Consider the following 27,697-nt stretch of genomic DNA (forward strand, 5'->3'; position numbering starts at 1 on the left):
AAAGGGTTCCCCTTTCTCCACATCCTCACCAACACCTATTTTTTCTTGTGTTGTTGATTTTCGCCGTTCTGATAGGTGTGAGGTAATATCTCATTGTAGTTTTGATTTTCATTTCCCTGATGATCAGTGATGCTGAGCATCTGTTCATGTGTCTGTTGGCCATCTGCGTGTCTTCTTTGGAGAAATATCTGTTCAAGTTTTCTGCCCACTTTTTAATTAGATGATTTGGGCTTTGGGTGTTGAGTTTTATAAGTGCTTTATGTATTTTGTATACTAACCGCTCATCAGATATGTCATTGGCAATTGTTTTTTTCATTCCAAAGGTTGCTTTTTAGTTTTGTTGATTGTTTCCTTTGCTGTTCAGAAGCTTTTTATTTTGATGAAGTCCCAGTAGTTTATTTTTTGCATTTGTTTCCCTTGCCTCAGGAGACGTATCTAGAAAGAAGTTGCTACAGCTGATGTCAGAGAGGCGACTGCCTGTGTTCTCCTCTGGGATTTTTATGGTTTCAGGTCTCGCATTTAGGTCTTTCATCCATTTTGAATTTATTTTTCTGTATGGTGTAAGAAAGTGGTCCAGTTTCATTCTTTTGCATGTTGTTTTCCACGTCTCCCAATACCATTTGTTGAAGAGACAGTCTTTTCCTATTGGATATTCTTTCCTGCTTTGTCCAAGATTACTTGACCATATAGTTGTGGGTCCATTTCTGGGTTTTCTGTTCTGTTCCATTGAGCTCTGTATCTGTTTTGTGCCAGTACCATAGTGTTTTAATGACTACAGCTTTGTTATATAACTTGACGTCCAGAATTGTGATGCCTCCAGCTTTGCTTTTCCTTTTCAAGGTTGCTTTGGCTACTTGGGGACTTCTGTGGTTCCACACAAATTTTAGGACTGTTTTGTTCTAGCTCTGTGAAAAATGCTAGTGGTATTTAATAGGGACTGCATTCAATATGTTGGTTGCTTTAGGTAATATAACTATTTTAACAGTACTTGTTTTTCCAGCCCATGAGCATGGGATGTTTCCATCTTTTCATGCCATCTTCAGTTTCTGTCATCGGTGTTTTATAGTTTTCAGAGTATAGGTCTTTCACCTCTTTGGTTTGGTTTATTCCTAGGGATCTTATTGTTTTTGGTGCAGTTGTAAATGGGATTGATTCCTTAATTTCTCCTGCTGCTTCATTATTGGTGTATAGAAATGCAACAGATTTCTGTACATTGATTTTGTGTCCTGTGACTTTACTGAATTAATTTATCAATTCTAGCAGTTTATTGGTGGTCTTTTAGGTTTTCTGTATATAGTAGCATGTCATTTGCAAATAGTGAAAATTTTAGTTCTTCCTTCCCAATTTAGATGCCTTTTTCTAAGGTAATCTCTACACCCAACATGGGGCTCAAACTCATGACCCCGAGGTCAAGAGTCGCATGCCCCACTGACTAAGGCAGCCAGGCGCCACGATTTGGATGCCTCTTATTTCTTTTCATTGTCTGACTGCTGTTGCCGGGACTTCCAGTACTATGTTGAATAAAAGTGGCGAGAGTGGACATCCCTGTCTGATTCCAGACTGTAGAGCTCTAAGTTTTTCTGCAATCAGGATAATATTAGCTATGCTCTCAGTTTTTCCGCAATTAGGATAATATTAGCTATGCATTTTTCATATATGGCCTTTATTATGTTGAGGTGTGCTCCCTCTAAACCTACTTTATTGACTGTTTTTATCATGAATGGATATTGTACTTTGTCAAATGCTTTTTCTGCATCTATTGAAATGACCATACGGTTCTTATTCTTTCTTTTGTTGATGTGATGTATCACATTGATTGATTTGCAAATATTGAACCACCCTTGCATCGCAGGAATAAATCCCATTTGATTGTGGTGAATGACTTTTTGATGTATTGTTTTATATGGTTTACCAGTGTTTTGTTGAGGATTTTTGCATCTATGTTCATCAGAGATATTTGGCCTGTGGTTCTCTTTTTCAGTGGTTTCTTTATCTGGTTTTGGTATCAGGGTAATGGTGGCTTCATAGAATGAATTTGGAATATTCCCTTCCTTTTCTATTTTTTTTCAATAGTTTGAGAAGAATAGGTATTAACTCTTATAAGAATCAATTTTAGAAGGAAGAACCTTTCCCCCAGATATCTGCAGTTTCATATTATGGGGCCTTGGGGGTTGGGGAGAGGGAGCCAAGAATGTGAAACACCACTCGGGGCAGCACTCCTAAAGGTGGTTTTTGACTCTTGTGTCTCCTGGGTACACTCAGTAAGTCCTGTCTTAATCCCTGGTACTGTTTTGATGCTTTTGAGGTGCTGGACATATCCTGAGACCTTATCCAAGTTTCAGATTTCAAAGCAGTATGAACATTCTGCCAGCTGGCTCGCAATGTCATTTTAGCCCTGTCTGAACCATGCCTACCACCTGGTGCCCTGACCGCCCTGCTTCTCTTCTGCCAGGTGGCCGCCTCCGGAGAGGGCTCTGCCATCAGTGGCTATCTCAGCCGGTGCAAGAAAGGGAAGAGACACTGGAAGAAGCTCTGGTTTGTCATCAAAGGCAAAGTGCTCTACACGTACATGGCCAGTGAGGTAGTGGTGGTTCGTGCTTTCTCTCCTCTCCCCTGGGAAGGCCCTCAGGTTAAGCTCATGTCTCAGAATGTCCATCTGGGTCTGCATAACACCCCATCACCTGCGAGGCAGTGTGCTGGGTGCTGGCTCCAGTTCCCATGTCACTCAAGTCTGTGTCGAGCAGTACCGTGGGCTGATGCTGCTGTGACTTTACAACCATGTGTGGGTTCCAAGTTGAAAGAATTTACCATGTCTCTGTGGAGATAAGGAAGGACAGCATGCAGACCTGTGCAAGTGTTTGAAGGTTGCAGGCCCAGCGTCTAGCACCAGCCAGGCACTCCGTAAGAGCAGGCTGCTTTTTGCTCTCCACCTCAGTTGTTTGGGACAGAATTCAACAGCTTGGAGGAAGCTACCACACTTTTTTGCTCTGTGTATTTCTTTTATCAGGGAACTACATTGTTTCATGGTAATGTTTCTACTAAATAAAACTGCAGTTGATAACTTTTTACAGAGCATCCTCCCTTTACATATAAAATGTAGAAGGGCCTTGGACGTCAAGCCTGCTTCCAGAGTAGCCAGGTGTGGGCTGTGGTTATTTAGCACGGTGCTGTCTGGTCTTGACCCAGGCTGAACCCGGAGGATAGTTTGAAAGATTTCCATGCCTAGGCCCCACCATCTGGTGGCTTCCATGGACTAAAACCACCTTGAAAACGGGATTCAAGTGCCCAGATGCAGAGGGCATGTGCTTTACCCCAGGAGGATATTCACATCAGCGCAGGGCTGGCCCTTCTACCCTGACTGCAGATGCTGGCGAACGTGCAAGACACTTTCTTTTTTGGGGCATAAACCTTCTCTTACAAAAGACCTGCGGCTGTGATGGTTGCAGCCTGCCCTTTCCTCAGGGAATCCCAGAGGCCAGCAGGGACACAGACAGGGGGACCCACAGTGGGCTGAGTGACTCTGGTGCTGTGTGAGCCGAGCCCTCGCTGACATAGCCCACAGAGGACCTGAGGAGAATTTCGATCTTTCCAGAACAAACTGAAATGTGATGTAATGCCCACCTGCAGCCCAGGGCAACATCTTCCAAAGTAGGTCTTATACGGGATGCTCACAGGGGTTCTGTGAACACTGGGTTCTGAGGGGACCATGAGTAGGCAGTTAGTGGGAGTACTTCTCAGACTCTGTAATGTACCCAGGTGTGTTGAGGATCTCTGGAAATCTGAGGAGATTGGCCAAGCTGGCCTGACCACAGGCCCTTCCTCATGGAGTATCTCATGGAACTATCCCATTTCATGGACCAGTCTTTGGGAAGAAATTCTGGCTTAGACAGGTGAACGAAGGCTGGTGATAGTTAAATAACCACCAAAGAGGTAAATCCTGTCTGAGAGTGGAAAACCCATCCTCAGTGCAGTGTCCATTCTCTAGGTCCTGAGCAACGGTTGTCATTGGAAGCGACACCCTAAGTTGATTTTAAAAGGTGGATTTTAAGTATGCTTCCAAAGTAGTTTTTTTCCATAAAGAACTAGTACAATTTCTTAGTAAGACCATGCCAGTGATAGGACTAAGCTTTCCAATTCCATCAAAGAAAAAAGATTTGATAAAATGGATAGCCAGTTTTCACTGTGTACTACCATGAACCCCAGTTGTTCACCTCATTTCTATCCCCGGAGGCAGCACACTGTTCTGAATTTTTTCTACCATGGATTAGTTTTACCTTGTTTTGTTTTGTTTTACCTCTTCTAGAATCTTCATGTAAATAGAATCACGGATAAATGTGACTTCTTCCACTCAGCATGAGGTGTTTGAGTCATCCATGTTTTTGAATACGGCAGTAGGTCATTACATTTCATGACTGAGTAGTATTCCATGTTGTGAACATACCAGCCTGTGTTTATCCCATTCATCAGTTGCAGGACATTTGGGTTGTTTCTGATTTTTGGTGATTATGAATAAAGCCCCTTTAACCTTTTGTATGTGGGTTTTTTCATGAAAATAGGTTTTTATTTCACTTGGGTAGACACCTAGGATTGGAATTTCTAGATCATAGGAAGGTATATGTTTGGTTTATCAGAAATTACAGACTGTTTGCAAAGTGGTCTACCATTTTATTCTCCCCTCCACTGTGTATGTAAGTGTGAGAGTTATGGTTGCTCCCCATCTTAGTTAACATTTGGTATTGTCAGTCATTAATTTACTAGTAGCTCAGTGTGGTTTTAATTTAGATTTCCCTAGTAACTAATGAGTTACAGAGTCTCTAACTAATGATGTTTTTGATGTGCTTATTGGCTATTTCTGTATTTCCCTTTGAGAAGTGTCTGTTCAGATCTCTTGCACATTTTTTAAGTAAGTTGTCTTATTATTGAGTTACAGGAATTCTTTACATATCTTGGATACCAGTCTGTTGTCAGATAAATGTTTGTGAATATTCTCTCCCTGTCTGTGGCTTGCCTGTGCATTTTCTTAATAAATGAATTTGTTCTGTTCTTATGGTGAACAGAAGTTTTTAACCTAAATGAAACCTTATTTATTAGTGTTTTCCTTTATGGCTGTTGATTTTCATATCATAAGAAACTTGTCTACTGCAAGTCACAAAGTTGTTCCCTGTATTTGCTTCTGAAAACTTGAATGTTTTAGCTTTTATATTCACATCTGTCTGAAATTAATTTTGGGTATGGTGTGAGACAGGTTGGGGTTCACTTTTTTCCTTATGGATATCCAGTAATTCCACCACCACTTGTTTAAAAAAAAAAAGACTTTCCTTTCCCTATAGGATTATTTTGGTGCCTTTGTTAAATATCAAATGACTAAATACATTTGGGGCTATCTCTGAGTGTTCTGTTTCACTGATATATTCACCAATTCTTATGCCACTACCTTACTGCCTTAATCACTAGAACTCTATAATAAATCTTGAAGTCAGATTGTGTAAGCCTCCAACATCGTTCTTTCTTTCTTTCTTTCTTTCTTTCTTTCTTTCTTTCTTTCTTTCTTTCTCTTTCTTTTTTTCTTTGAGAGCGTGTGCACGCAGGAGTGGCGGGAGGGTCAGAGGGAGAGAATCTCAAGCAGACTTTCCACTGACACAGGGCTCAATCCCATGACCCATGAGATCATAACCTGAGCCAAAGCCACCAGTCTGATGCTTAATCGACTGAACCACCCAGGTGCCCCTCCAACTTTGTTCTTTTTAAAGATCGTTTGGGGTATTCTAGGTCTTTTGTGTTTCCATATAAACTTGTCAATTTCTACCCAAAAGCCTGAGATTATAACAGGGATTGTTGAATGAATTCGGGGAGCATTGCATCTTAACAATATTGAATCTTCAAATCTATGAATATGGCATAAATCTTCATTTATTTAGTTCTTTAGTTTTTCTTTTAATGTTTTATAGTTTTAGGAGAGAGGCCTCATACTTCTGTTCTTGCATTTCTGTTAACTTTATTCCTGTTCTATTTTTTGCATACTATTTTGAATGGGGTTTATTTTCTGGTTGTTTGCTGTAAAGATATTAAAAAATTTATTATCCCATAATCTTGCTAAATTGATTATTGGTTCTAGTAATTGTTTTATAATCAAAAAAGTCCTTTGCAAGCACAGATAGTTTAACTTCTTCTTTTTCTGAACTTTTTCTTCTTCTTGCCTTAATGCAATGACTAGGACAATTTTGAGTTTAACTCAAGCAGCCTCTTGCCTTGTTCCCAATCTTAAAGGAAAAGCATTCAGTATTTCACTATTAAGTAGGATGTTAGCTGTAGGTATTTTATAGATGCCCTCAGAGTAAGGAAGTTCCCTTCTAGTTTGCTGCGGGTTTTTTTTTTAATCATGAATCCATACTGAGTTTTGTCAGATGCTTTTCCTGATCCAGCAGTCTTTGAAAATTGATTGCATGTTATATACAACCTCAACTCCTCCTCCTTCTCCTCCCACAGCCTTCTTAACTAATTATATCTTAACTAATTACTAACTAATTATATCTCTTTGTGCATGTGTGGTTTCATAAAGTTGTATTTTAATAAGCATGTATTTTCACATAAATATGTATGTGTAAATATATCTTTATATACAGAAATCTGTTTCCACTAAATACTGTGATTTTAAGATCCATTTATGTTCTCTGTGTATGTCTCCTCACATTATTAGCAACTTTATAGCACAGACACCCTAAGTGCTCCATATTGAGATGTTGTGGATGAGGGTGTGGGGGACTAAATATAGGGTATATTATCTGAGTAACTCTGGAAAACAGAGTCTCTAACTAATCAAGTCAGCAGAAAGAATGCAGTGTTAGAAGGTGGTCATGAGTCCAAATTCTGGTTCTGCCCCCTACTAAACTGTGCGATCTTAGGGAGTTATTTACTTTCTCTGAGCTTCAGTGTCTTCTTAGAATAGGAGTGACACCTTCTATGATTGTTGTGAAGATTCAACAAGATAATATAAAGATGAAAATGCCTAGACCCTAATAGGCTGTGACAAGATGTTAAGTTTCTTTCTCTCCTCATGACTGGTCCAGGTGGGAAGAGAGGGCGAAGAGTATGTGTGTGGTTACTCCATTTTTGCCAAAGCCCGCCTCACACAGAAGGGCTCGTCATGCATCTTAAATCTGAGGGAATAGTAAATGCTGAGCAGTTGACTGTGTGTAGTGCCATGTTTAATATCATTTTCCCCTTTGCCCTCTGCAGGACACAGTGGCCATGGAGAGCATGCCCCTGCTCGGTTTCACCATTGCCCCAGAGAAGGAAGAGGGCAGCAGTGAAATAGGACCTATTTTTCACCTCTACCACAAGAAAACCCTATTTTATACCTTCAAAGCAGAGGATACCAATTCAGCTCAAAGGTACCCAAATAACTAGGCCTGTATCTCCTTGCCTCTCCCTCTAGAAGGAAACAAGTTGCTACCCAGGGCTTTGGCTTCTCTCTGCTCCAGCCATCCTGTGCCATCATATCCCTTTGGGCCACAGTAGAACAGTGGGACTACCTGTTCCTGGCTGTAAGATTTTTTAAAGATTATCATGATTCATTCATACAGGCATGCTTTCATTCAGAAAACCTTTGCACCGTGTGCCAGACCTTTTGCTAAATGCTAGGGAAATAAATATGAAAATGACATGGTCCCCGATGTCAGGCTTCTGGTCACTTCTAGGTTCTCTGACCAGAGTCCCAGAGCTGTGACACCTGCGTGTCCCTTCTCCTCTGTTGTACAGGTGGATCGAGGCCATGGAAGATGCAAGTGTGTTATAGCAGTTATCAAGCATGTGGACTCAGAATAGTCTTAGGTTGAATGTGGACCCTTCCAGAAGCCACTGTGTCTCCACTCATCGGGACTCACATCTGGATTCAGCATGGGGCCTCATCTTTTTTGCTATAACCCCCTCTCTCATCATCACAAGTGGAACCCTTAAGGAATATTTATGAACCGCTCCTTTTCTGTTCTTGTGTCTTCCACCCACCCGACCCCACCCTACCCCAGCATAAACTATTTCCTTACCCAGTAGTGAGATCACGTTTAGTAACGTGAAGACATGGAAACAATAGAAAAAAAGTACATTTTAGAAATGCAGGCTTTTTAGTGGAAACAAGCTTTTACAATTTTTACTAGTGGTAAACATTATCACCTTTCATAGCATTGATGTCGGTGCCTCAGGTGAAACAAGAAACAACTGGTAAATAACAGCTACCCTCATCGAAAGCACTTTATTGTTTTACTGAGCTACAACCTCCAGTTTTATGTTTTCCAAGTGATTTACTGAAGTAAGGAGCAGACGGAGTCCTGTGGACTAATTTGCCGCCAGTTCTCAACAAGGGTGTACGTACAATTGATTTGTGCAAACATGGCTAGGCCTTGCCGAGTGGGCAAGTGAGTGGCGCTCGGAGGGGAGGGTCCTCCTGACTGCGGAGGCCGCACTGCACTGGATAAAGAAGGCAAGGAAGTTTTCCTCCACTCGATGATGAAACCTGTATACTGACATGACTTAACTAAGGAAGGACGCCTTCCTTCCCAGGGTGGTCCTCACACACCAGTGCTGGAAGCTCGGCTGCTGGCAGACCCAGCCCCCACCCTGGAGGTCACCGCCAACCCTCTGAAGAGATAGGGCCTGCTTTAATTTATTGTGTGCCTTCCTGTGTTTCCCCAGCATGAGCTGACAGTGTTCTGTGTCAAAGAACCGGTGCTTGTTTTCAACGTGGTTATCCTTCGGCTGTACTACCAAAGCCTTGAAAGAGATACAAGGAGAGAAAAGATACAGTCGGAAGTGAATTAGTGGTCTTGGCCAGTGGCTCTGGACACAGCGAGGGAGCACAGAAGTAGTGGCTTGAAGATACTCTCTGGGCACTGGGGGCTCAGCCACCTGCTGATGGCCGCTGCTCACCATGCGGGACAGATTTCTATATAAAGCAGAGTGCGGGTGGGGCAGGTGGGATTCCTTGTTACTGTCATTGAAATAGAAAACAATCGTATCATTTCCTGATGTCCTGTCCCCTAAACAAATCAGCATTTGCTGACAAACCTTTTGTAAAAAGCACCATCTCAAGGAGTTATTTACATTAAATATTTTCAGGGGAATTTTTTTTTCTAGTTTGCAATTTCTTTTAAAATGTTTGCATTAAACATTTAATTAATGATTCAAACTAAGTGATCAGACAGATCTTTATAGTGATTTTTGAGGGATCAATTCCAATGCAACCACTTTTACCATCAGACATACTTAAGTGAGCCTTCTAGAGCCTCTGAGCCTTCCAAATGCACCGCAAGACTTTGGCACCAGGTGGTGGGATTTTCCCCAATCTGCTCTGTGCCACTGGCCATTGTTTCTAGGATCCAGATAGAATTACGCATCTGGAAGTCATCTGAAGGCCTCTTGTACCATATGACATCCTATTTCTGATGCTCTGAAAAGAAGAGGTAATGGGGCTTTTATTTCTCAGTGAGTAGTTACCCTAATAAAAACCACCTGGGTTATAGATAAAACCTACTAGATCGGTTTTATAAAAGGAAGTGGCAGAGGCCACTAAGAACTCCACAGTTCCTGTGTGACTGGACAGGGACCCATCAGCTTACCTGTAACTTATTCTTACCTGTCCTTCCCACAGTTCTTCAATTTCAGCCAGTTTCTACTAGCCGATTTCACTTGCTGTTCTTTCCCTGACCTTCTCTTCATCCAGCCCATTTTACAGGTTCATGGGGCCTGCTTGGAATAACTCAGGTGAAGCCACCCACCTGGCCTAAGGGTGCCCCTTTCCGCTGCACCCAGGGGCTGGAGAAATGGCCAGCTTTGATGCCACGACCATGTTCCCCGAGACCCTCTGGTATCTGCTTTGCCTACCTGCTCCCTGGGCACAGAGCAGCCCCTCTGCTGTGTGCCTTCAGCAAAGGCTGTGTTTCTAGGGAGAAAGCAGTTCTGTGCCAAATTGTAGCCCAGAAATGAGAGCACGCAGGCCCTGGGCAAAGTCACTCACTTCAGTAGCTCCAAGCCTTGGTGTTTTCACCAGTCACATGGAGACATTCCAGCTTCCCAAAGTGTTCAGGGGTAAAGCACAAACCAAACATTCAAGAAAGGGGACTGGAAACCATAACCCCATGGGGAAGGGCATGCATTGTACAAAGTGAAAATAAATAACGAGCCCTGCTCTGTGACAATACAAGACGAAGACAATATGCAAAAAAGAACTTCCTTCTTATCCATGGAAGTGGCAAGAAAGAAACTAGGCCTGAAGAGGGCCTGGCAGGGGCAGGCTGAGCTCCTTTGGTCTTCAGGTCTCCCCCCACCTTTGGTTTAAATGACCTCTCCTTGAGCTCTTCACATATGGGTCAAGAAAACACAGACCTTTGCAGGGTTGGCCTCTGCCTGTTTCTCAGAATCAGTAAAATTTTAAGAAACTGGAGTTGCACGGAAAGCAAGCACTTCTTAGTGGCTTCACACCTGACCTGCAGACAATGTATTTCCAGCCTGGATTGGTCTTAGTAAGTAGGAAGAATTCTGTTCATGATTACTAATACAAAGCACACTAGAAACAAGTTGTCCAGGGACATTGGTTGAGTTCCTGGCTCCTGGTAATAATTTTTGCACATATCAAAAGTAGGCTTTGAGTTGTTGTGGTCAGACAAGCTGACCACACATTCTCCCTTGGATGCAGCCTGGTCCCATGTGTGGGTGTGGACTGAGGGCAGATCCCTGGGCATATGCCATGCGGGCCAGTGCCCAGGACACTGACAGCCCTGCTAACCAGCACTGAAGGGTAATGAGGTCAGAGTCTTTTCTTCATCAGCCCAGCCTTTTGTTTGACAGTATAAATGTCATCGCGGAACACTGAAGCCCTAAATGGGGACTAAACCAGAGTCCAAGATCTGCTACAAGGCAGAGTCAACAACATGCTAGAATATTCTGTTAATTGATTCCACCGTGTTTTGTGGCTTCTATAATCGTGAGTTTTGGGGCTTCCACACATGAATGGTCAGTTGAAAGGACAGAGGTGTCCATGCTAAGAAGTCTGTTTTCAACAGCAAGTAAGAGGAAACATTAAATTGGTTTAAACAGGAAATTAGCTTTAGAAGAGGAGGTCCAAAAGCAGGGCAGTTTCAGACTTCAACAGAATCCCGAAGAACCAAGCTCTTCGGGCTTCTTTAATCTGTTGTCCAGTGTCAGCTTGATTCCAGGGCTGGTTCTCCAGAGATTGATGAGTGACTGCCAAGGTGGCTGGGCTATAAGTTTCCCTGTTCCCAGGCATCAGGGAAGGGCAACTCATCTTCCTGTGTTAGCTTTTTCTTAGAAGCACCCAGCAGGCCTTCCATGGTGCTCCAGGTCCACACTTACTTATGCCTGCCCTTTCTTAAGCTACTTACAGGGACAGACCTGTCAGCTGGGGGCTGAGGGGAGGACAGCTGCTGAGGATCCACCCACTAAGACCACTCTTCGGACCACATCTTTTGGAAAGAAGACTATGGTTTGGATTAGCATAATGCAAGGGCTATGCAGGGCCATGGAGGAATTTCCCTAGGTGGCCTCAGTGTCTTCCTTGCACAGATAAATCTGGTGATGCTGTACAGGAAAGGGCATCCTGCGTTGACAGAACAGAATGACAACAGGCCTCATTCTCTTGAATTCATGAATGTGTAATGGAGCTGCCCCGCTGTGAGCAATGTACATGAGAAAATAAATTACCTCTTGATCACTACAATAATTGGCTATACCCCAAAGCATGAGACTTGATTATTCCAACATGTATAATTATGGAAGTTATTATAGGCATAAAATTAGACAGCTCTTTTTAAAATACAGCTATAATACCATACAGTGTGACCCTGAATCTTATTTTATGGGGCAGGGTGGAAAATGACCATTAGTTTTCACTGTAGCAATTTAACTAATTTCTCTTAAATCTCAACCTTTCACCTCCTCAACAAAGATTTTCCATTTTTACAATTATGAAGATATCTGTCTTATCCTATGAGTCCATCCCTTACTATATAGGATCAGAAACATCCTCCTTACAAAACGATGGGAAGAAAATGGCCTTTTATTTACTTAATTTTTTTAGGTTTATTGGAGCATGTGCCTGAGCGGGAGGAGGGGCAGAGGGGGAGGGAGAGAGACTTCCAGGCAGAATCCCTGCTGAGCATGGAGCCTAACTCAGTGGTCATCCTATGACCCTGAGACCATAACCTAAAATCAAGAGTCGGACACTCAACCAACCGAGCCACCCAGGCGCCCCAAAAATGGCCTTTTAAATAACATTTCTTAGAAAGCTTTCCTTTTTCCAGATATGTCCCTTGACATTATTCAGCCTTCTTTGTGAAAATTTTTAAGGGAACAGTCTTTTTCTTCTTTGTTTAGGAAAGCTATAGGGATGAAACTTCTAATAGAGGGTACAACATAGTGTTCCTTGACAAGCTCTCTTTTTGGCGGGTGGGTGGGGGTCACAATAAATACATTTGCTAAATACCATATCTCAAAACTTTAAATAATTTAACAACATGCATTAAACATTCAAAGTTTCTTGTCTACATAATTTAGGTGTTTAGTTCAGGGCTTCGGTCAAGAGTTTTGAGCTTTGAGGTTCAGCGGCCTTCATGAACCCCTCAGTTTACTACTTGGAAGAGTGCTTCTACGTTCTTCCTTCCACACTCCCCCCACCCCCCATAGGTGGTGGGGCCTCAACTGACCTCAGAGCCAACAGACTCACGAGTTGGATCTCCTCTAAAGCCCCACAATCCATTAATGGCAAATCTGGAACATGCTGAGACATCCAGGGTTTACTCTGTACCCTGCCACCGCCACCATCCTCAGTTGGAAGAGGATTAATTGTCAGTTATTCTGGAAACTGACTCACTCTGCTGATTGAAACTCTGATACACAGTTGACTGATACTGACTTTCCTAATACAGAGAAATGATTACCTAAGTCATAACTGAAACATCTATGAACAAATCAAATTTGTTCAACAAACCTGGAGCCTCAAGAATACATGTTATTTCCTTCCAGGATTAATTAGCTGGAAAGAAAGGTTAATACGATCAGAGTTGTGTTTCCTGGTGCTAGAAATTTTCGGTTGACTGCTGGAAGAAGAGGGAGAGCGAGGGCTGAATGTTGTGCACGTAAGTCTAGGAGAACGCTAAGGGGCTGGGAACACTGCAACACTCAGGTGCTATTTTAACAGTGACAGCAGACTTGGCACAGTACTGAGCACTAGAGACATGGTTATTTACTTCCAGGAGCTCACCCCCGGAGAAGTCAGGTACACTGTGGTAGACGTTGAGCAAGGGCTGTGGGAAAATGGATAACAGTGAATGGATTGTGCCTGAGGCAGATTAGGAAATCACTGGGTCAGGGTGTGACTTGACATCTGAGGGCTTGCCTTACACAGAAAAGGGGTTGGAGAGGCCCCTGGAGGAAGAGAGCAGGAGTAGTAAGGTGTGAGAAAGAGTAGGATACCATGTGGCATATTCAGGAAATGGGGAGTTCAGAATTACCAGAGTGGAGGGAAGAAGTCACAAAAACAGATGAGATAAGAAGGGCTGTTTGTGGCCAGGTCATTCAGGGCCACTGCCCTTATCCTATAGTTTCTAGGGGATGTGGGGCAACGAGATTGGGGGGGGGGTCCTATAGATGCTTTAAAATAGGGAACAAAACATGTTTTAGAAAGACCACTCGGATCTTCCATTTAAAGAAGACAAATTGAACACACGTGAGATGGAGTCTACTCTGTCAGAGATGGCTGCCACAATAGACGCCCTCCTGTACACCCTCCTGACAGTTTTACTTGGATACTCTGTCCATCAAGCAGTGGAGGACGCATCCCCTTCCCCTCGAACCTGGACAGATCTGTGTGATGGCTCAAGCAGTAGCAGAGGAAGCGGCTTATGTAAAATGCCACTTTGTTCTCTTGCGTCCTCCTGGAATGTGTCCAGCATGCTGTGAGGAAGCCCAGGCCACATGGAGAGGTCACATGTCAGGATTCACACTGCCAAACAGCATCAGTCACTAGACAGACAAGGAAGACTCTAGCTCTGGCCACTTTCTAACAGAAACCACAAGAGACCTCCAGAGAGAGCCTCCTATCTGAGCCCCCTAGAACTGCAAGATGGTAATTTTAAAAAGTGTTTTTTAAGCTGCTGAGTTTGGATGTGATTAGTTTCGCAGTGATAACCAGGAAACATGCATTTCTTGGCTCCTTTCCAAAACCTAAAAGGACAGTAAATGAATAAAAAGATATAACCTAAAGGACAAAGAAAATGCAAGAAAAGGCACAGGGTATCAAAATGGTCAACTCATTTTTGGAGAATACACACATGGACAGTGGCAGCTGACTTAGCACAGAAAACTAATACCACAGTGCCTACTGGCAGGGACTCCAGTGAGACACAAGGACCAGCCCTTGCTCTCAAGAGGCTTGGAGATTTGGAGGTACAGGTGTCTGGGAAGGCTAGAATAGGACTAATAAGAGGATCAGCTGAGAGTCGCTGTAAGTAGTTATGAGACCCTCAGATCCCTTGATGCCACTTTATAGGCACAATTGACTGTCCTTCCCCATCCTGGCAGGAGACAGTAAATTTATGCTCTGGAAAAATGAGAACTACAAGAGGAACATGCTTCTACCTCCAAGGCGTGCACATGTGCGCGCCCCCCCCCCCCGCATACAACTTGCAGACATGGGCTCCTATCTCCTGCCTGCCAAGTTCCCTTTCCAAGACAGATTAAAATGTATGTTCAATAGGAGGAATCAAAATTCAGAGTTCAAGTGTTTTTATTTTACTACTACCATTGAATGATGCTCTAATCTGGAAGGGGCTGAAAAGACCCACTGTGAAGGACTTTCAGTGGCCCTGGCTCAGTTTAGATTTTATCTGATTGGTCAAAGGTCCCAAACTAGTTCTGAGACCCAGAACGTGTTTAAGAGATGGCCTGCATAGTTTTAAAAAAAACCACTTGTAAACTGCCAACATTTCAAAGTCAAGAGATTTCATTTACAAATCTGGATTTCTGGCTGCATTCCAGATGCTGATGAGGGGCTGCCCCTTATAAGTCTAGTGAGCTCTCCAGGTGTCTCTATCACCATTTAACATACTAATAGTGTTTATCTCAACTTACTGACCTCCTTTAGAATACTTGCCAGACCCAACCCCTACTCTCCCCCCTTCAGGCATCTGAGTTTTCACTTCAGCCCTAAGCAATGCAGAGCCATTAAAGAATTTTATTAACAGAAGACAGCTAAAAATGGCTGTTTCAGAACAATGAGGCAGTGGGAGGGAGAAGGGGAGGATGGTGGGTGGGGAGGGGGCAGCTGGTAGAGACTGGTTTGAAAGGTTAGGAACCATGCTGGAAGGACAGAGAGAAGACCTAAACTAGAGAACAGTGGAGGAGGGGCCAAACGTGAGGGCAGAACCAAGAGGATTTGTTGGGTAGACCCAGTCCTGACAACATATCCAGAAGCCTCCCCAAGGCCAGAAGCCTCAGGGCAGCATCCTAGCTCTCCCCAAGGTGAAGCACAGGACCCAAAGCAAAGCACAGGAGGGAAAGGCTTTTCCAAGAGACTTTTGGCTTTGAGGTGCATTTCCTGGCTTGTAGTGAATAGGCTGTGGGGCTGAAATAATCTCTTCTTTAAGAAACTCAAGGAGTGCCACTATTTAGACTTCGCGAGTAAAAGGCCAGCAGGCCCGAGTGATTACTGTGGTGGCGCTGGGCTAGTGGACTCCCAACCTCAAGACAGAGTTCCTAATTAGGCAACCTGCATTCTAAAACAAGGGACCAAGGGCAGGTACATTTTTCTGAGAAGATAATCTAATTTTCCACGTATTCCAAGATACTTGAGCCAAATACAACTTTGAAATAATACCTTTTCAAGGCCCAGGAAGCCTCAGGTCAGAAACTCCCAGAGAAAGCCATTCTCGAGGGGACTTAGAAACTCTCTCTCTCAGTGTCCCTGCGTTCTATTCCAACCAGTCTACCACAGGCTACAGGCTCTGTCTCTTTTCTCTTCCTGGGAAAAGCAAGGGCCAAGTACACAGAATCTGAGACTTCTCCAAGTAGCCTTCTACTGTGACCCCATAGAGGTGGGAAGAGGGTTTTCTTTTCAAAGTCCTCAAGAGGAGAAATAAGCAGAAATAACTATGAATAAATGTTCCACCACCTGCCAGCCATGTGACTTTGGAGAAGTCATGCTCCCCTGTTTAAGGCCTCAGTCTCTTCAGCTATAAAAACAAGATAATACCATCCACTTCACAAAGTTATTATGAAGATTAAACAGGATAATGTGAGTATAAGAACATGCAATCTGGTACTCACTGATTACATCTGTTTAGATTCCACATTCTTAAAAATTAAGGCTGAAAAGAATTATATGAGGTTTAACAGTTTATTTTATAAACATGTCATAATTATATAAATGATACAGAAGTTTCATAAATTACATAGCAATAAAGCATAAACTATTACAGAAAAGATACAAAGATATACATAAATACTTATGAAGGTAATTATTAAGCCTTCCTAGTCAACAAAAATAAGGAAAACCATCATTTCTGCTACCACAGAAGCAATATCTTTATAAGTTTAAAAAAAAAAAACTTTGCTTAATAATAGTAACTTCAAAATTTTAGCACATCTACAACTATTACTTAACCAAAATTTGGTTTTCATTGACATTATTTAAATAACCCTGGATGGCAAATAACATGTTTACTCTGTGCCATGTACCAGATGAAACTACATGATATTTTTCCTGCTCTCAAGGAGCTCACAGACAAGTTACTCAATGACTGAATGAGCAGACTAGTTAAGTGTTATGAAAAAAAACAACCTGCCCAGAGAACAGAGAGGGAAGAGAAAGGAACACCTAGGTCTCAGCCACAGAGCACAGTGCAAGGAGTGAACAGCCCCATGCTCACATCCCAGCTCAAGGAAGTCATCAAACTTTGTTTTCACTGCATTCATCTTAAAAGTGGGATAATGTGAATATTATTCACCATATACTGTTGCTGGGGAAAGCACTGATTCAGTAAATACCCACCTTTACTAGGTACCGTGGTAAGGGCTGAGATAGAGAGGGATAAGGCACATTTTGACACAGAACTCGCAGTCTGGCTAGGTGCCAAGAACATGCACACACAACAGCTGGGTACCGCCAGGTAGATCATTGTCACTCCTCTCAAGTCCCCGTCCCTGTGAATGAATAATCTTCAGTAATGGTCAGTTTGGAAAAACAACAACTGCATTTCAAAAAGCAAAACAAAATGTTTTGTCTTGTTTGTCTTTTGCCATGCATTTCTGGAATTAGATCAGTGGTTCAGGCGGTAGTGTACATCAAAATTCTCTGTGATGCTCAGAAGTGCGGATGCCAGGCCCCACCCAAAGCTTACTGCTTCACAACCACTGGGGCCTGGTAGTTCTTTACTATACCCCCCAGTCAAGAACCCTTTATTTAAAGGCAGATAAAACAACGTTAAAAGCACTGTTGATACAAATGTGGATACTTATTAACAGTCCAAAAAAAAAAAAAAGTATAGCTAGTATAATACAACTTGAATTATTTTTTGTGATTAAAGCCACTAAAACACTCTCACTAAAAAGACTTCTAGCGAGGGGAACTTGGGTAGCTCAGTCCATTAAGCATCTGACTCTTGATTTCGGTTCAGGTCATGACCTCAGGGTCGTGGGACTGAGCTCCGAGATGGGCTCCACGCTGAAGAGTGGAGCCTGCTTAAGATTCTCTCTCTCTCTCTGCACCCCCCACCTCGCATGTGCACTCTCTAAAACAAATAGATAAATAAATAATTTTTTTTAAAAAGACTTCTAGCAAAAACACAGCAGAGCAAAAAAAAAAAAAAAATGGCACTATGGCAGCACTGATCTCAGCTTGCAGAGGCCTGTTACCTGCTGATATGGTTTGCAATCTGTCTCTGTATGTGTTCTGTTTTCAAGGGAAAAAAAACTGCTCAAGATTATGAACCCTTTCCACCTTACTTTTTTTTTTTTTTTAAGATTTTATTTATTTGAGAGAGAGCATGAGAGAACACAAGAGGGGGAGGGCAGAGGGAGAGGAAGAAGCAGACTCCCCGCTGAGCAGGGATTCCCAGGACCCCTTGAGCTGAAGGTAGAGGCTTAAACAACTGAGCCACCCAGGTACCTCTCTGCACTACTTTTAATATCGAACAACTAACCTTTAAGTGAACAACTACTGAATGCTATTACCAACAGGCCAAACTGATACATCAGAGAAACATTAATGGTTGTTTAGTATTTGCCTCAAAATTAGTGCAATCATAATGTGTTTACAAAAAAGAAAAACCCAAAACTCACTGATGTATACATTTTTACACTATATCTGGAAGCACTATTTAACGTTAAAAAACTAATTTTTGAAAAAAGAGCACAACTGTAAAATTGTCCATGTTTACAAGGATTTACCACGAAAACACTGTGTAACCATAGGCACATCACTTGACCTTTCTGATTCTCACCCACCTCTCCTGTAAGATCTTCCTGGCAGAAGAGGACTGGACCATATCATTTCTTGGGGCCCCTTCCAGCTTCAGGATCTGTGTGATTCACCAAGACATTACAAATTTAATTCTTTTCCCCACTTACTTCTTCTCGAGTTGAGAACATGGGAAAAGAAAAAAAAAATGGTGTGTTTAAAGCATTTCCTATCATATAGAAATACTGTAAGATACAAGACAAAATACTCGAAGTTGGGGTTAGCCTGATCAAAGCACAATTGTTTAAGAAAAAATGTTAACCCATCCATCTTGGGATCAGTATTTATTCATAACAAACAAGAAAAATGCAAGAAAAAAATCAATTAGCAAAGAATCTTCATCCTACAAAGCATGATGATCAAGGAAGAGTCTAGCCAAAACATTTCAGGGCATCTAGGATAAATAAGTGGTCCACACCTCCCAAAGCAAGTCAAAACCACGACTTAAAAAGAGAAAAATATCTAAAGAAAACCTACAACTCAAAATTCCTAAGACCAAGAGAAGCAATTTTCTTTATATATTTAAGCAATTTTGCAGTTGTGTTACACACACGTATCACACTGTTCGCCAGTTCCAAATAGCTGGGAGAGAGGAAAGGACTTAAGATTTGGATCACGTGTTCACTAAAAGACCATAAATAACAGGTTCTGGACGATTTCAATACTTCACCTAATACTGCCAGAAGCTGGCGACCTTTAACACCTAAATAAAAACCATCCGTAAAGAGTAGGGCACAAACAATTCAATACCCACCAATAAACCACCCACTTAACCTACAGGTTCTCTGCTGTGAGACTGCTTCTTCAATCAACAAACACAGAGGCTTCCGCTCAGCGGGAGGCTGGAATGGAGAATATCACAGGGAAAATACAGTAACTACCTAGCCTCGAGGAGCTCCCCGTCCCCCAGGAGGCGCGGGCTTGCACCCGAATAACGGTGCCCCGCGTTCCCAGGTTTTTAAGACGACCAACCGGCCCTCTGCCCTAAAAACAGAGGCGTCCGCGCCATTGAAATTTCATTTTCGCCTAGCGGCTGTGCCAGCCCAGTCCGGGGCGGAGGCTCCCCGGCCTGCAGCGAAGACACCAGCTCCCGCCCGCTCGCCGCCGGGCCCGCGAGCCGCCGAGGGGCCGGATGGACCAGCGCCGGCCGCGGCGTTCCGGTGCGCGCGCGCGCCTCAGCCAATCGCGTGCTCGCCCGCCCCCCGCGGCCGCGGCGAGGCTGGCGCTGGGAAGAGGAAGAAGAACATTCGCCCTCCTCCTACCAGCGCGCGGGCGGCGGCGGCGGCGGCACCGGGGTCACGAACTCTGACCTTTCACTGACAAAAACAATAACAAACCCCCCCTTCCCCGCGACCCCGGCGGCGCCCCCGGGCCCGCCCCCGTCGCCCCCGCTCCCACCTCGGCGTCTTGTCTCTCGCCTGCTGCCCCGCGAGCCCGCGGCCCCGGGGCTCCCGCCATCCGCCAACGCCGGGAGCCCGGCCTCCCCGCGCCCTGCCCTCCGCGTCGGGGGCCGCCCGCCGCAGACACGGGACCTGCTTCGAGGCCGCTTTGGCGCCAAATCCTGAGGTAAAATTGAAAAGGGGCCGGGGCGGGCTCGGGCCGGCGGCGGAGGGGGCGGGCCTGGCGCGCGGACATGGAGCCGCCGCGACGGCGGCTGAACCCGACCCTTTTACCTTTGCCACGGGGCGGCGGCGGCGGCGCCGGACGCTTTGCATAGTGGGCCGGGCCGCTCCCCTCCCCTCCCCGCCCGCGGCCGGGCGAAGCGAGCGGGCTCCCCCTGACCGGCCCGGCCGGCGCGAGGGTGGGGGCGGAGGGGGAATGGCCGCGGCCCCGCCTCACAGTTGGCCCTCCGCCAGCGCCGCCATTTTGTTCTCGATGGAGATGGCTCCGGCTGGGCCGGGCTTCCCTCCTCCTCCCTTTCATCCTCCTCCTCCCTGCAGTCCCTCCTTCCCTAGTTCCCCGGCTCCTCGCCCCTCCGCTTCCCGCCCGCCGTTGGAGACAGTCGCGGCCCAACCGCCGTTTTTTCTGAAGGGAGGGTGGAGGAAAAGGAGGGAGGCGGGTGCGGGGCGCGACTTCGTGAGCGACGGCGACCCGACCAATTGGTGCCCAGATAGGAGGACTGGGCCCTCTGGCTCCGCCCCCCGAGGCTCTGTTGATTGGCTTGGGCGGGAGGGGGCGGTTCCCGCGGGGCGCGGGAGCCCTGGCGGGGCGGGAGCAGAGGCCGCGGCGCGGCGTGAGGCCGGGGCGGTGGGGGCGGGGCCGGGGGCGGGGCGCGTGGGGGCGCGGCCGGGGTTAAGAGTCTGGGGCTCGCCGGGACGCGGCGAGGGGCCGAGCGGTTTCCCTTGTCCTGGAACGCGTCCAGAATGAGTACGGTAGAACAATAGTAATAAAGGTGATGAAGCATCTTGAATCCACGGCGCCTGCTCGTGGGAAGGGCTTTTCGGAACCTGGACATCCTTTGGGGCTCCTGCCCGTTTTCGGCATGGCTGCGGGCGAATCCCTTCCGAGGCTCAATTTCCTGGACTGTAAAATGGGGAGAGTGGTGGTTCTTGCCAGGCCGGACCTCCTTTCTCAAGATCGTTTTAGGGGCTCTGCTCAGAAAATGGAGTCCAGGCTACTCTGTGAACCTCGAAGTAATGTAGAAATGGTGTTCTTGTTGAAAATGGGGTGTAGAGCCACCAGGAGTGGAAAGCTTAAGGGTATTGAAGGCTTGACAAAACAGAGGTAAATCTGAGGTAATTCCCGTTCGTTGATTAAATACATATTTGCCTAGTTGGGGGTAACGGGGATACATCGAGAGAACCACCTAGACAAAGCCTCTGCTCTCCTAGAATTGGGAGTTGGGGTGAATAGATATTAAAGAGATGATTAAAGAGTGGTCAGTTTCATGAAAGAAGGCCTGAGGAGACTAATTTAGATTGGATGTTCGGGGAAGGTCTCCATGTGGTGGTGATGTTTGAACGGAGGAACGAACCCAAGGAAGGAATAGTGTTCTGGAGAGAGAACAGCAAGTGTAAAGGCCTAGGAGGGAGAGTGTCTGGAGTGATTGAGAACAGGCCAGTTGTGGCTGGAGAGTGGTTGGAACTAGTTCATTGTTCTTTTCCCATAATCCCACTCTACCTCCAGGCTAAAGTCTGTGAAGGTGACAAAGGTAGCAGAGAATAAATCTTCAATTTAATGATAAGAAAGTAGAGAGACAAGGAAAATACAGCTATCAGATGAATTGCTGATGGATACGTGACTGAGGGGGAAAGCCTCAGAAATCACTTTACTTCTAGATTCAAGTCTTTTGTTAGTCCCTTATATCCGCCTTCAGTTCATAAAGTATTTGCCAAGCCCCACTAATACCCCAGGCACTAGGTGACTAAGACACTGATCGGTGTCCTCAATTATGTGAATGTGGTTTTATACAGGTGAATTCTGTTCTCCACCCCCTCATATGTATATACACACACACAAAATGTTTTGAGCAGAAGCTAAATGGTGTTGTGGTTAACAATGTCAACATTTACCAGCTGTGTGACTTTGAATAATTTTCTTAACTTTTTTGAGCCTCAGTGTTTTCATCTGGACAATAAGAGAACCTTTTTTTCTAGAATTGAGGATTAAATGAGTTAATGTAAATAAGGAGCTTAGAAAGTTGCCTTACACGTACTCATAATTGGAGTTGTCATTATGAAGCACTAGCTGTCTGGTAAAGACATTGGACTAGTTAAGTGATATATACGGTGAAATTTTTAGGCAGTGTGGTATAGGGGCAAAAGACTGGATTAGAACACTGGCGTTCTAGTTTTAGCTCTTCTGCTTTTGGCTTGTCACTTGGCATCCAGGCCAAAAGTTTATTTAGAAAACAAAGTAGTGGAAATAAATAATACTAATGAAAGTAAGGGTGCTTTACAATTTACAAAATTCTTTTACAGGCATTATTTTGTTCAAGCCCCACTAGAGCCCATGTTATAGTAGAGGCCATTTGCCTGCTTCCTATTTTAAGACTTTTGTAAAACTTACCATTTTCTTATCCCTGTACCCCTACTTCCCTGTGCTCTAAACACGGTGGCCTGCCTTTGACTTCCTTGAGGGTGCGGCTTACCTTTACCCCAGGCGCTTTCACATGCTCTTTCCTTGGCCTGAAGTCCTCATATGCCTGCCCTTTCCCCCACAGAACTCCCCACATACTCCAGTCCTGCAGCTCTCAGCTCAAGCATCACTTCCTCAGGGAAGCCCTCTTCGATGCCCATTGTTTGTCCAGATCAGATTCTTTTACTTTATGTTGTGTTCTTTTTCCTTGTAAGCTTTATTTCACTTTTTAATTACACTCCATTATATGATTGATATCTGTTCCCCTTATCATTATTGTAAGCTTTGTGAGAGCAGGCATCATTTCACTCACCATTATATTTCCAGTACTTAGAGTGTCTGGTACTATTTGTTAAGTGAATTAATTGTTGATAATTTAGGATATCACTGATCACTACGTTGATACTCTTTAATGGTGCCGTTTTATGCGGGCTTCCTTGGCCATTCAGATAACCGTGCCTGCAATAAAATGTCTTTTCCAAGATTTGGTTGAATTTAGGAATTGGTCCCTCACAGATATGGCTCTGCCTGGAGGCATACATATGAATAGAAGAACCCAGATTAATCTCTCTTTACCCACTTACATGTTGATTTGTGGTTTTGTTAAGACAAGAAATAGATACTTTAATAATTGATTGAATTATAAGTTGAATTTAGTTCACATGGAGCTCATTAATAAATAGCCCAAGTATAATCACGTCATTTATTTTAAGTGAAGAAACAAAGCATCTGTGTGATTTTCTTGAAATTAAAAATGATGGTCTTTGTTTCTCTATCACAGAGGATCAAAGAACAGAAAAGAAGACTTTGGTGGGTTTGCAGGAAGTTGGGAGTTGAAAGTCTCTGTAACCATTAATTTCAAATATTTATCTTTCCAACAATAATTTGATTCATGCAGTGGAGTTACTGAAAATCACCTTTTTAATTGCTTTACTGAGTTTAAAAGCATATTTTTGCGAAGTACATGTCAACCTTCTACTGGAAAGTCTGGTAAATAGGACATTTGGTAACATTTTTATTTAATTCTTTATTTTTGGATGTTTCTTTTCTGTCCTGTTCAAGGATTTTTTGGTATCACTTATTCAGTTCAATACTTTTGATTCCTTGAACTAATTACTTAGGGTAAGCAAAGAACTGATAGTTTAATGAAAAAGCTATATGTTGTTTTAGATCATTAAATTATTTATTGCCTTCAACAGTTGTATTTATGGTGATTTTGAAGTTTTTTTGGAACATGCCTTTATAGAAAGAAGAAAAACACTGTGTAATAACCTTACTTGATGAGGACTTGTGGGAAATTTTAAGATTTGTTTCCAAGGAGTTAAGTGACAGTGCAGCATCTGTGTCTGGAACCTTGAGTGGGTAGCCTCTTAGAGGCTTATACATTCCCCACTTGTCATATAGGGAGGGGTGAGCCCACACTGAGATAGGGGCCAGGAGTAGGGGCTAGCTGTCCAAATGACTTTGAGAACAAGGTAGGTGGGCCTGTGTAGAATAGCACCCCACTCAGTCATAGCACTGAACCACTGGCCTCATGCATCTAGCTGTCTGAGTGTGACCTATTGAGGGCTATCATTTGGGATTTTTATTTTTGACTTCTCTTACCTATGTGCCAAATGCTCCTTTAGTCCAAAGCACCTCCTAAAGCAGACACTGGTCCCCTTTAATCAGGACCACTTAGGGAGAATCTATGAAGAAATCCATCTTACAACTCATCAAGTCCAGCCTCACACCTGATGCAAAGCTCCCCAGCCAGAGTTAGTTCATCTCTTTTTACTTCACTGCTGGTTGTGAGGAGCTTAAATAGTGTTGACTTTTTCCCTTCACGTATGATTACCACCTTTAATTTGGTAGACACATTTGTGCTCCTGTCACACATAGTAAATATGTTCTTCCTTATATGTTGGAGTTTGACTTGCCTTCAACCTGACATGACTGGTGGCTGAGATTCATTTTATAATTCCCTCCATCCTGCCATTTCTTCCGCATATCACTTGTCACACTGCTGCCACCTGCTTCCCATGCTCTCTTCAGTGCCCTGAGTGCTAGAGAGTTTTGAACAGCAGGAGCTCTGTGCCAAAAGGCAGGACTGCCTGGGAACAATTCAGCTAGCATGGCTTATAGTGATGATGGGGGGACTAAACAGAGAAGGTGAAAGCCCATATCAAGGCACTGGCATGGGGCATTGTTAGGAGAACAGTATGAGCAGATTCATTCATGCCCCTGGCATCTGGGAATCCTAGAGTAGAAGGATGGGAGGTGAACTGTTTAAGATGGGAAAGGAATAGGCTAGCTCAGACACTCAGCTGTCCTTTCTGATTTACCCCTAGACTCCAGGTAGCCCATAAGGATGAAAGCCAGCCTCAGGTGCACAGTGTGATGTTTAGAGACAGTAAAAATTACCTCCTCCACTATAATAAGAGGCCTGAAGTCTTAATAGGTTAAACCTTTCATTCCTTAACTATTGACAGTAACTCCAAAGATTCTAATTTCTGGAAATGTTAATATTGTAGAGAGAAGTTTCATTCCAAGAATAAACAAGGATATCACTCTCTCCTGTTTGGAGTAGTAGTAGGAGGTAAAAGAGGTGTTGGGGCCTAAAAATTAAAGTGAGTGGGAGAAATGAGAGGCTTGTGGGAGCAGACTCAAACTTGAAGGCTTCATGGTTTTACTGGAGCCACCTTATTTGCTTTTATTTATTTATTTATTTATTTGAGGATTTTACTTATTTGGGGGGGGGGATCACCAGCAGAGGGGAAGGGCAGAGGGAGAGGGAGAAGCAGACTCCTCTCTGAGCAGGGAGCCAGATGCGGGACTCTATCCCAAGAGGGCCGAAGGCAGATACTTAACTGACTGAGCCACCCAAGCACCCTATTATTATTATTTTTTAAAGATTTTATTTATTTATTTATTATTTATTTGTTTATTTATTTTAGAGAGACTGCCCATGTGCACAGGCATGAGTGACCCAGGGGAACAGGGAGGAGCAGAGGGAGAGGGACAAGCAGACTATGCTGAGCCCAGAGCCCAACATGGGACTCCTTCCCAGGACCCTGAGATCATGACCTGAACTGAAACCAAGAGTCGCACATTCAGCCAACTGAGCCACACATGCATCCCACTTTATTTGCCTTTTTTGATCATGTATTATTAGAAGCTATGCAAAAAAAAAAAAAGAAAAATGATAATAGTTTCTTACCTGGCTGCTCACACATGCAACCTCAAGAACTCTAATAACTGCCTGCCTCGGTGTGGCAAGCAGGTCTTGGCTGAGAAAGATACACAACAAAGATTGGATGGCTCTTGGGAAGTCACACAGTGCTAGTAGGCTTCATGATGCATTTGCCCTGGTAGTATTTATGGAACTTTAATTATTGTATTATTTTTGAAACATTTCAGAAATGCCATTTGTATTGTCCTCATTCTTTTTCTTTCCCCCTACTCCATTGCTTCTGTAATAATGCATCTTTTTACTAGGTTGATTATGTGAGTAGCCTAGAATTATTGAAAAATCACCTTTCAGCAAGGTTAAAAGCACATATTGCAAAGTATGTGCCAGCCCTTGCCTGAAAAGACTGGTAAATTAGAATATATTTGTTGGGGGGCACCTGGGTGGCTCAGTTGTAAAGCATCTGCCTCGGGCTCCATGATCCCAGTGTCTTGGAATCAAGCTCCACATCGGGCTCCCTGCTCAGCAGGAAGCCTGCTTCTCCCTTTCCAGGCCCCCCCTGCTTGTATTCCATCTCTCACTGTCTCTGTCAAATAAGTAAATAAAATCTTAAAAAAAAAATGTGTTGGTGTGCCTGGGTAGCTCAATCAGTTAAGCATCCGACTCTTGGCTTCAACTCAGATCTTGATCTTAGGGTTGTGAGTTCAAGCCCCATGTTGGGCTCCAACCTGGGCATGAAGCCTACTTTATAATTTTTTTTTAAAGATTTTTTATTTATTTATTTGACAGAGACAGCCAGCGAGAGAGGGAACACAAGCAGGGGGAGTGGGAGAGGAAGTAGCAGGCTCCTAGTGGAGGAGCCCGACGTGGGGCTCGATCCCAGAACACCGGGATCACGCCCTGAGCCGAAGGCAGACGCTTAACGACTGCGCCACCCAGGCGCCCCATGAAGCCTACTTTTAAAAAAAAAAAAAAAAAGGTAGAATGTATTTGTTGACTTATTTAATATAATACAGATTCTTGAAATTTTAAATTTATAATATGTTTCTTCTCTGAAGAAGGAAAAGATAGTCAATTTTTTAAAATAGGAAAATTTTCAAATGAAGAAAAGATAGTATTGTATCAAAAGGTGTGTACAAGAATATTCATAGGAACACTAGTTGTAAGAGCTCCAAACTAGAAACAGTCTGAATGTTCATCAGCTATACAATGGATACATAAATTATGGTATAGTCATATGTTGGAATACTATACAACAATGAGAATGGATTAACTGTTGATGTTTATCACAAACATAATGAGTAAAGAAGCCAGACACAAAAATGTATTACAGCTCAAAAGCAAAATGAATCCATGCTATTAGAAGCCAGGATAGAGAAGGGAACTAAATGACGATGAGAGGGTACAAAGGAAACTTTTGGGGGGTGCTGGTAATGTTTTGTTTTCAGATCTGAGCGGCGCGTACATGTGTGTTCACTTGGTGAAGATTCACTGAGTGGTTTCGTTTATGAGTTGTGCACTTTTTATTTGCATATTGTACTTTAGTAAAAATTTTTGTTTTAAAAAGAGATGATTAAATTATCCTCATTATTTTCATCAGTGTGATTATTAGATAGGTAAAATTTTAAGGGAAAAGTCTGTTCAAGTTCCAAAAGAACTGTCCTGTTACTTACTGTCTGAGTGGAGCTAGATCAGAAATTGCTGTGAGCATGGGGCCCCTGGGTGGCGCAGTCATTAAGCTCAGGGCGTGATCCCAGCGTTCTGGGGTCGAGCTCCCCATCAGGCTCCTCCGCTATGAGCCTGCTTCTCCCTCTCCCACTCCCCCTGCTTGTGTTCCCTCTCTCGCTGGCTGTCTCTCTCTCTGTCAAATAAATAAATAAAATCTTAAAAAAAGAAAGAAAGAAATTTCTGTGAGCAATAATGAACAT

General features: G+C 43.7%; 2 protein-coding genes and 1 long non-coding RNA gene across 6 annotated transcripts in view; 2 read left to right on the forward strand and 1 right to left on the reverse strand.

Annotated features, from left to right (window-relative positions):
• Positions 1–9,116, forward strand: part of FGD5 (FYVE, RhoGEF and PH domain containing 5) — a 120,266-nt gene extending 111,150 nt beyond the window's left edge. For both annotated transcript variants that reach the window (XM_040628411.1, XM_040628410.1), the window contains 3 exons: positions 2,453–2,581; positions 7,237–7,391; positions 7,759–9,116. In XM_040628411.1, the coding sequence (XP_040484345.1) occupies positions 2,453–2,581; positions 7,237–7,391; positions 7,759–7,795 (321 nt within the window). In that variant the 3' untranslated portion in view covers positions 7,796–9,116. The remainder of the gene's footprint in view (positions 1–2,452; positions 2,582–7,236; positions 7,392–7,758) is intronic.
• Positions 9,117–16,388: 7,272 nt separating this feature from the next.
• LOC103669522 lies at positions 16,389–20,325 on the reverse strand. 2 transcript variants are annotated; one of them, XR_005834518.1, is made up of 3 exons: positions 20,197–20,325; positions 18,511–19,365; positions 16,389–17,208 (listed from the first exon to the last, which is right to left on the reverse strand). It is a non-coding gene; the product is annotated as an uncharacterized LOC103669522 (long non-coding RNA). The 2 variants fall into 2 exon arrangements; XR_005834517.1 differs by lacking the exon at positions 20,197–20,325 and having other exon boundaries at positions 18,511–19,670.
• NR2C2 (nuclear receptor subfamily 2 group C member 2) overlaps positions 19,925–27,697 on the forward strand; it is a 102,535-nt gene continuing 94,762 nt past the window's right edge. For both annotated transcript variants that reach the window (XM_040628413.1, XM_040628414.1), the window contains exon 1: positions 19,925–20,089. The gene's annotated coding sequence lies outside the window, so the exon portion shown is untranslated. The remainder of the gene's footprint in view (positions 20,090–27,697) is intronic.

This window comes from Ursus maritimus, unplaced genomic scaffold (assembly GCF_017311325.1).
Source record: "Ursus maritimus isolate PB19 unplaced genomic scaffold, ASM1731132v1 scaffold_14, whole genome shotgun sequence".
NCBI lineage: Eukaryota > Metazoa > Chordata > Mammalia > Carnivora > Ursidae > Ursus > Ursus maritimus.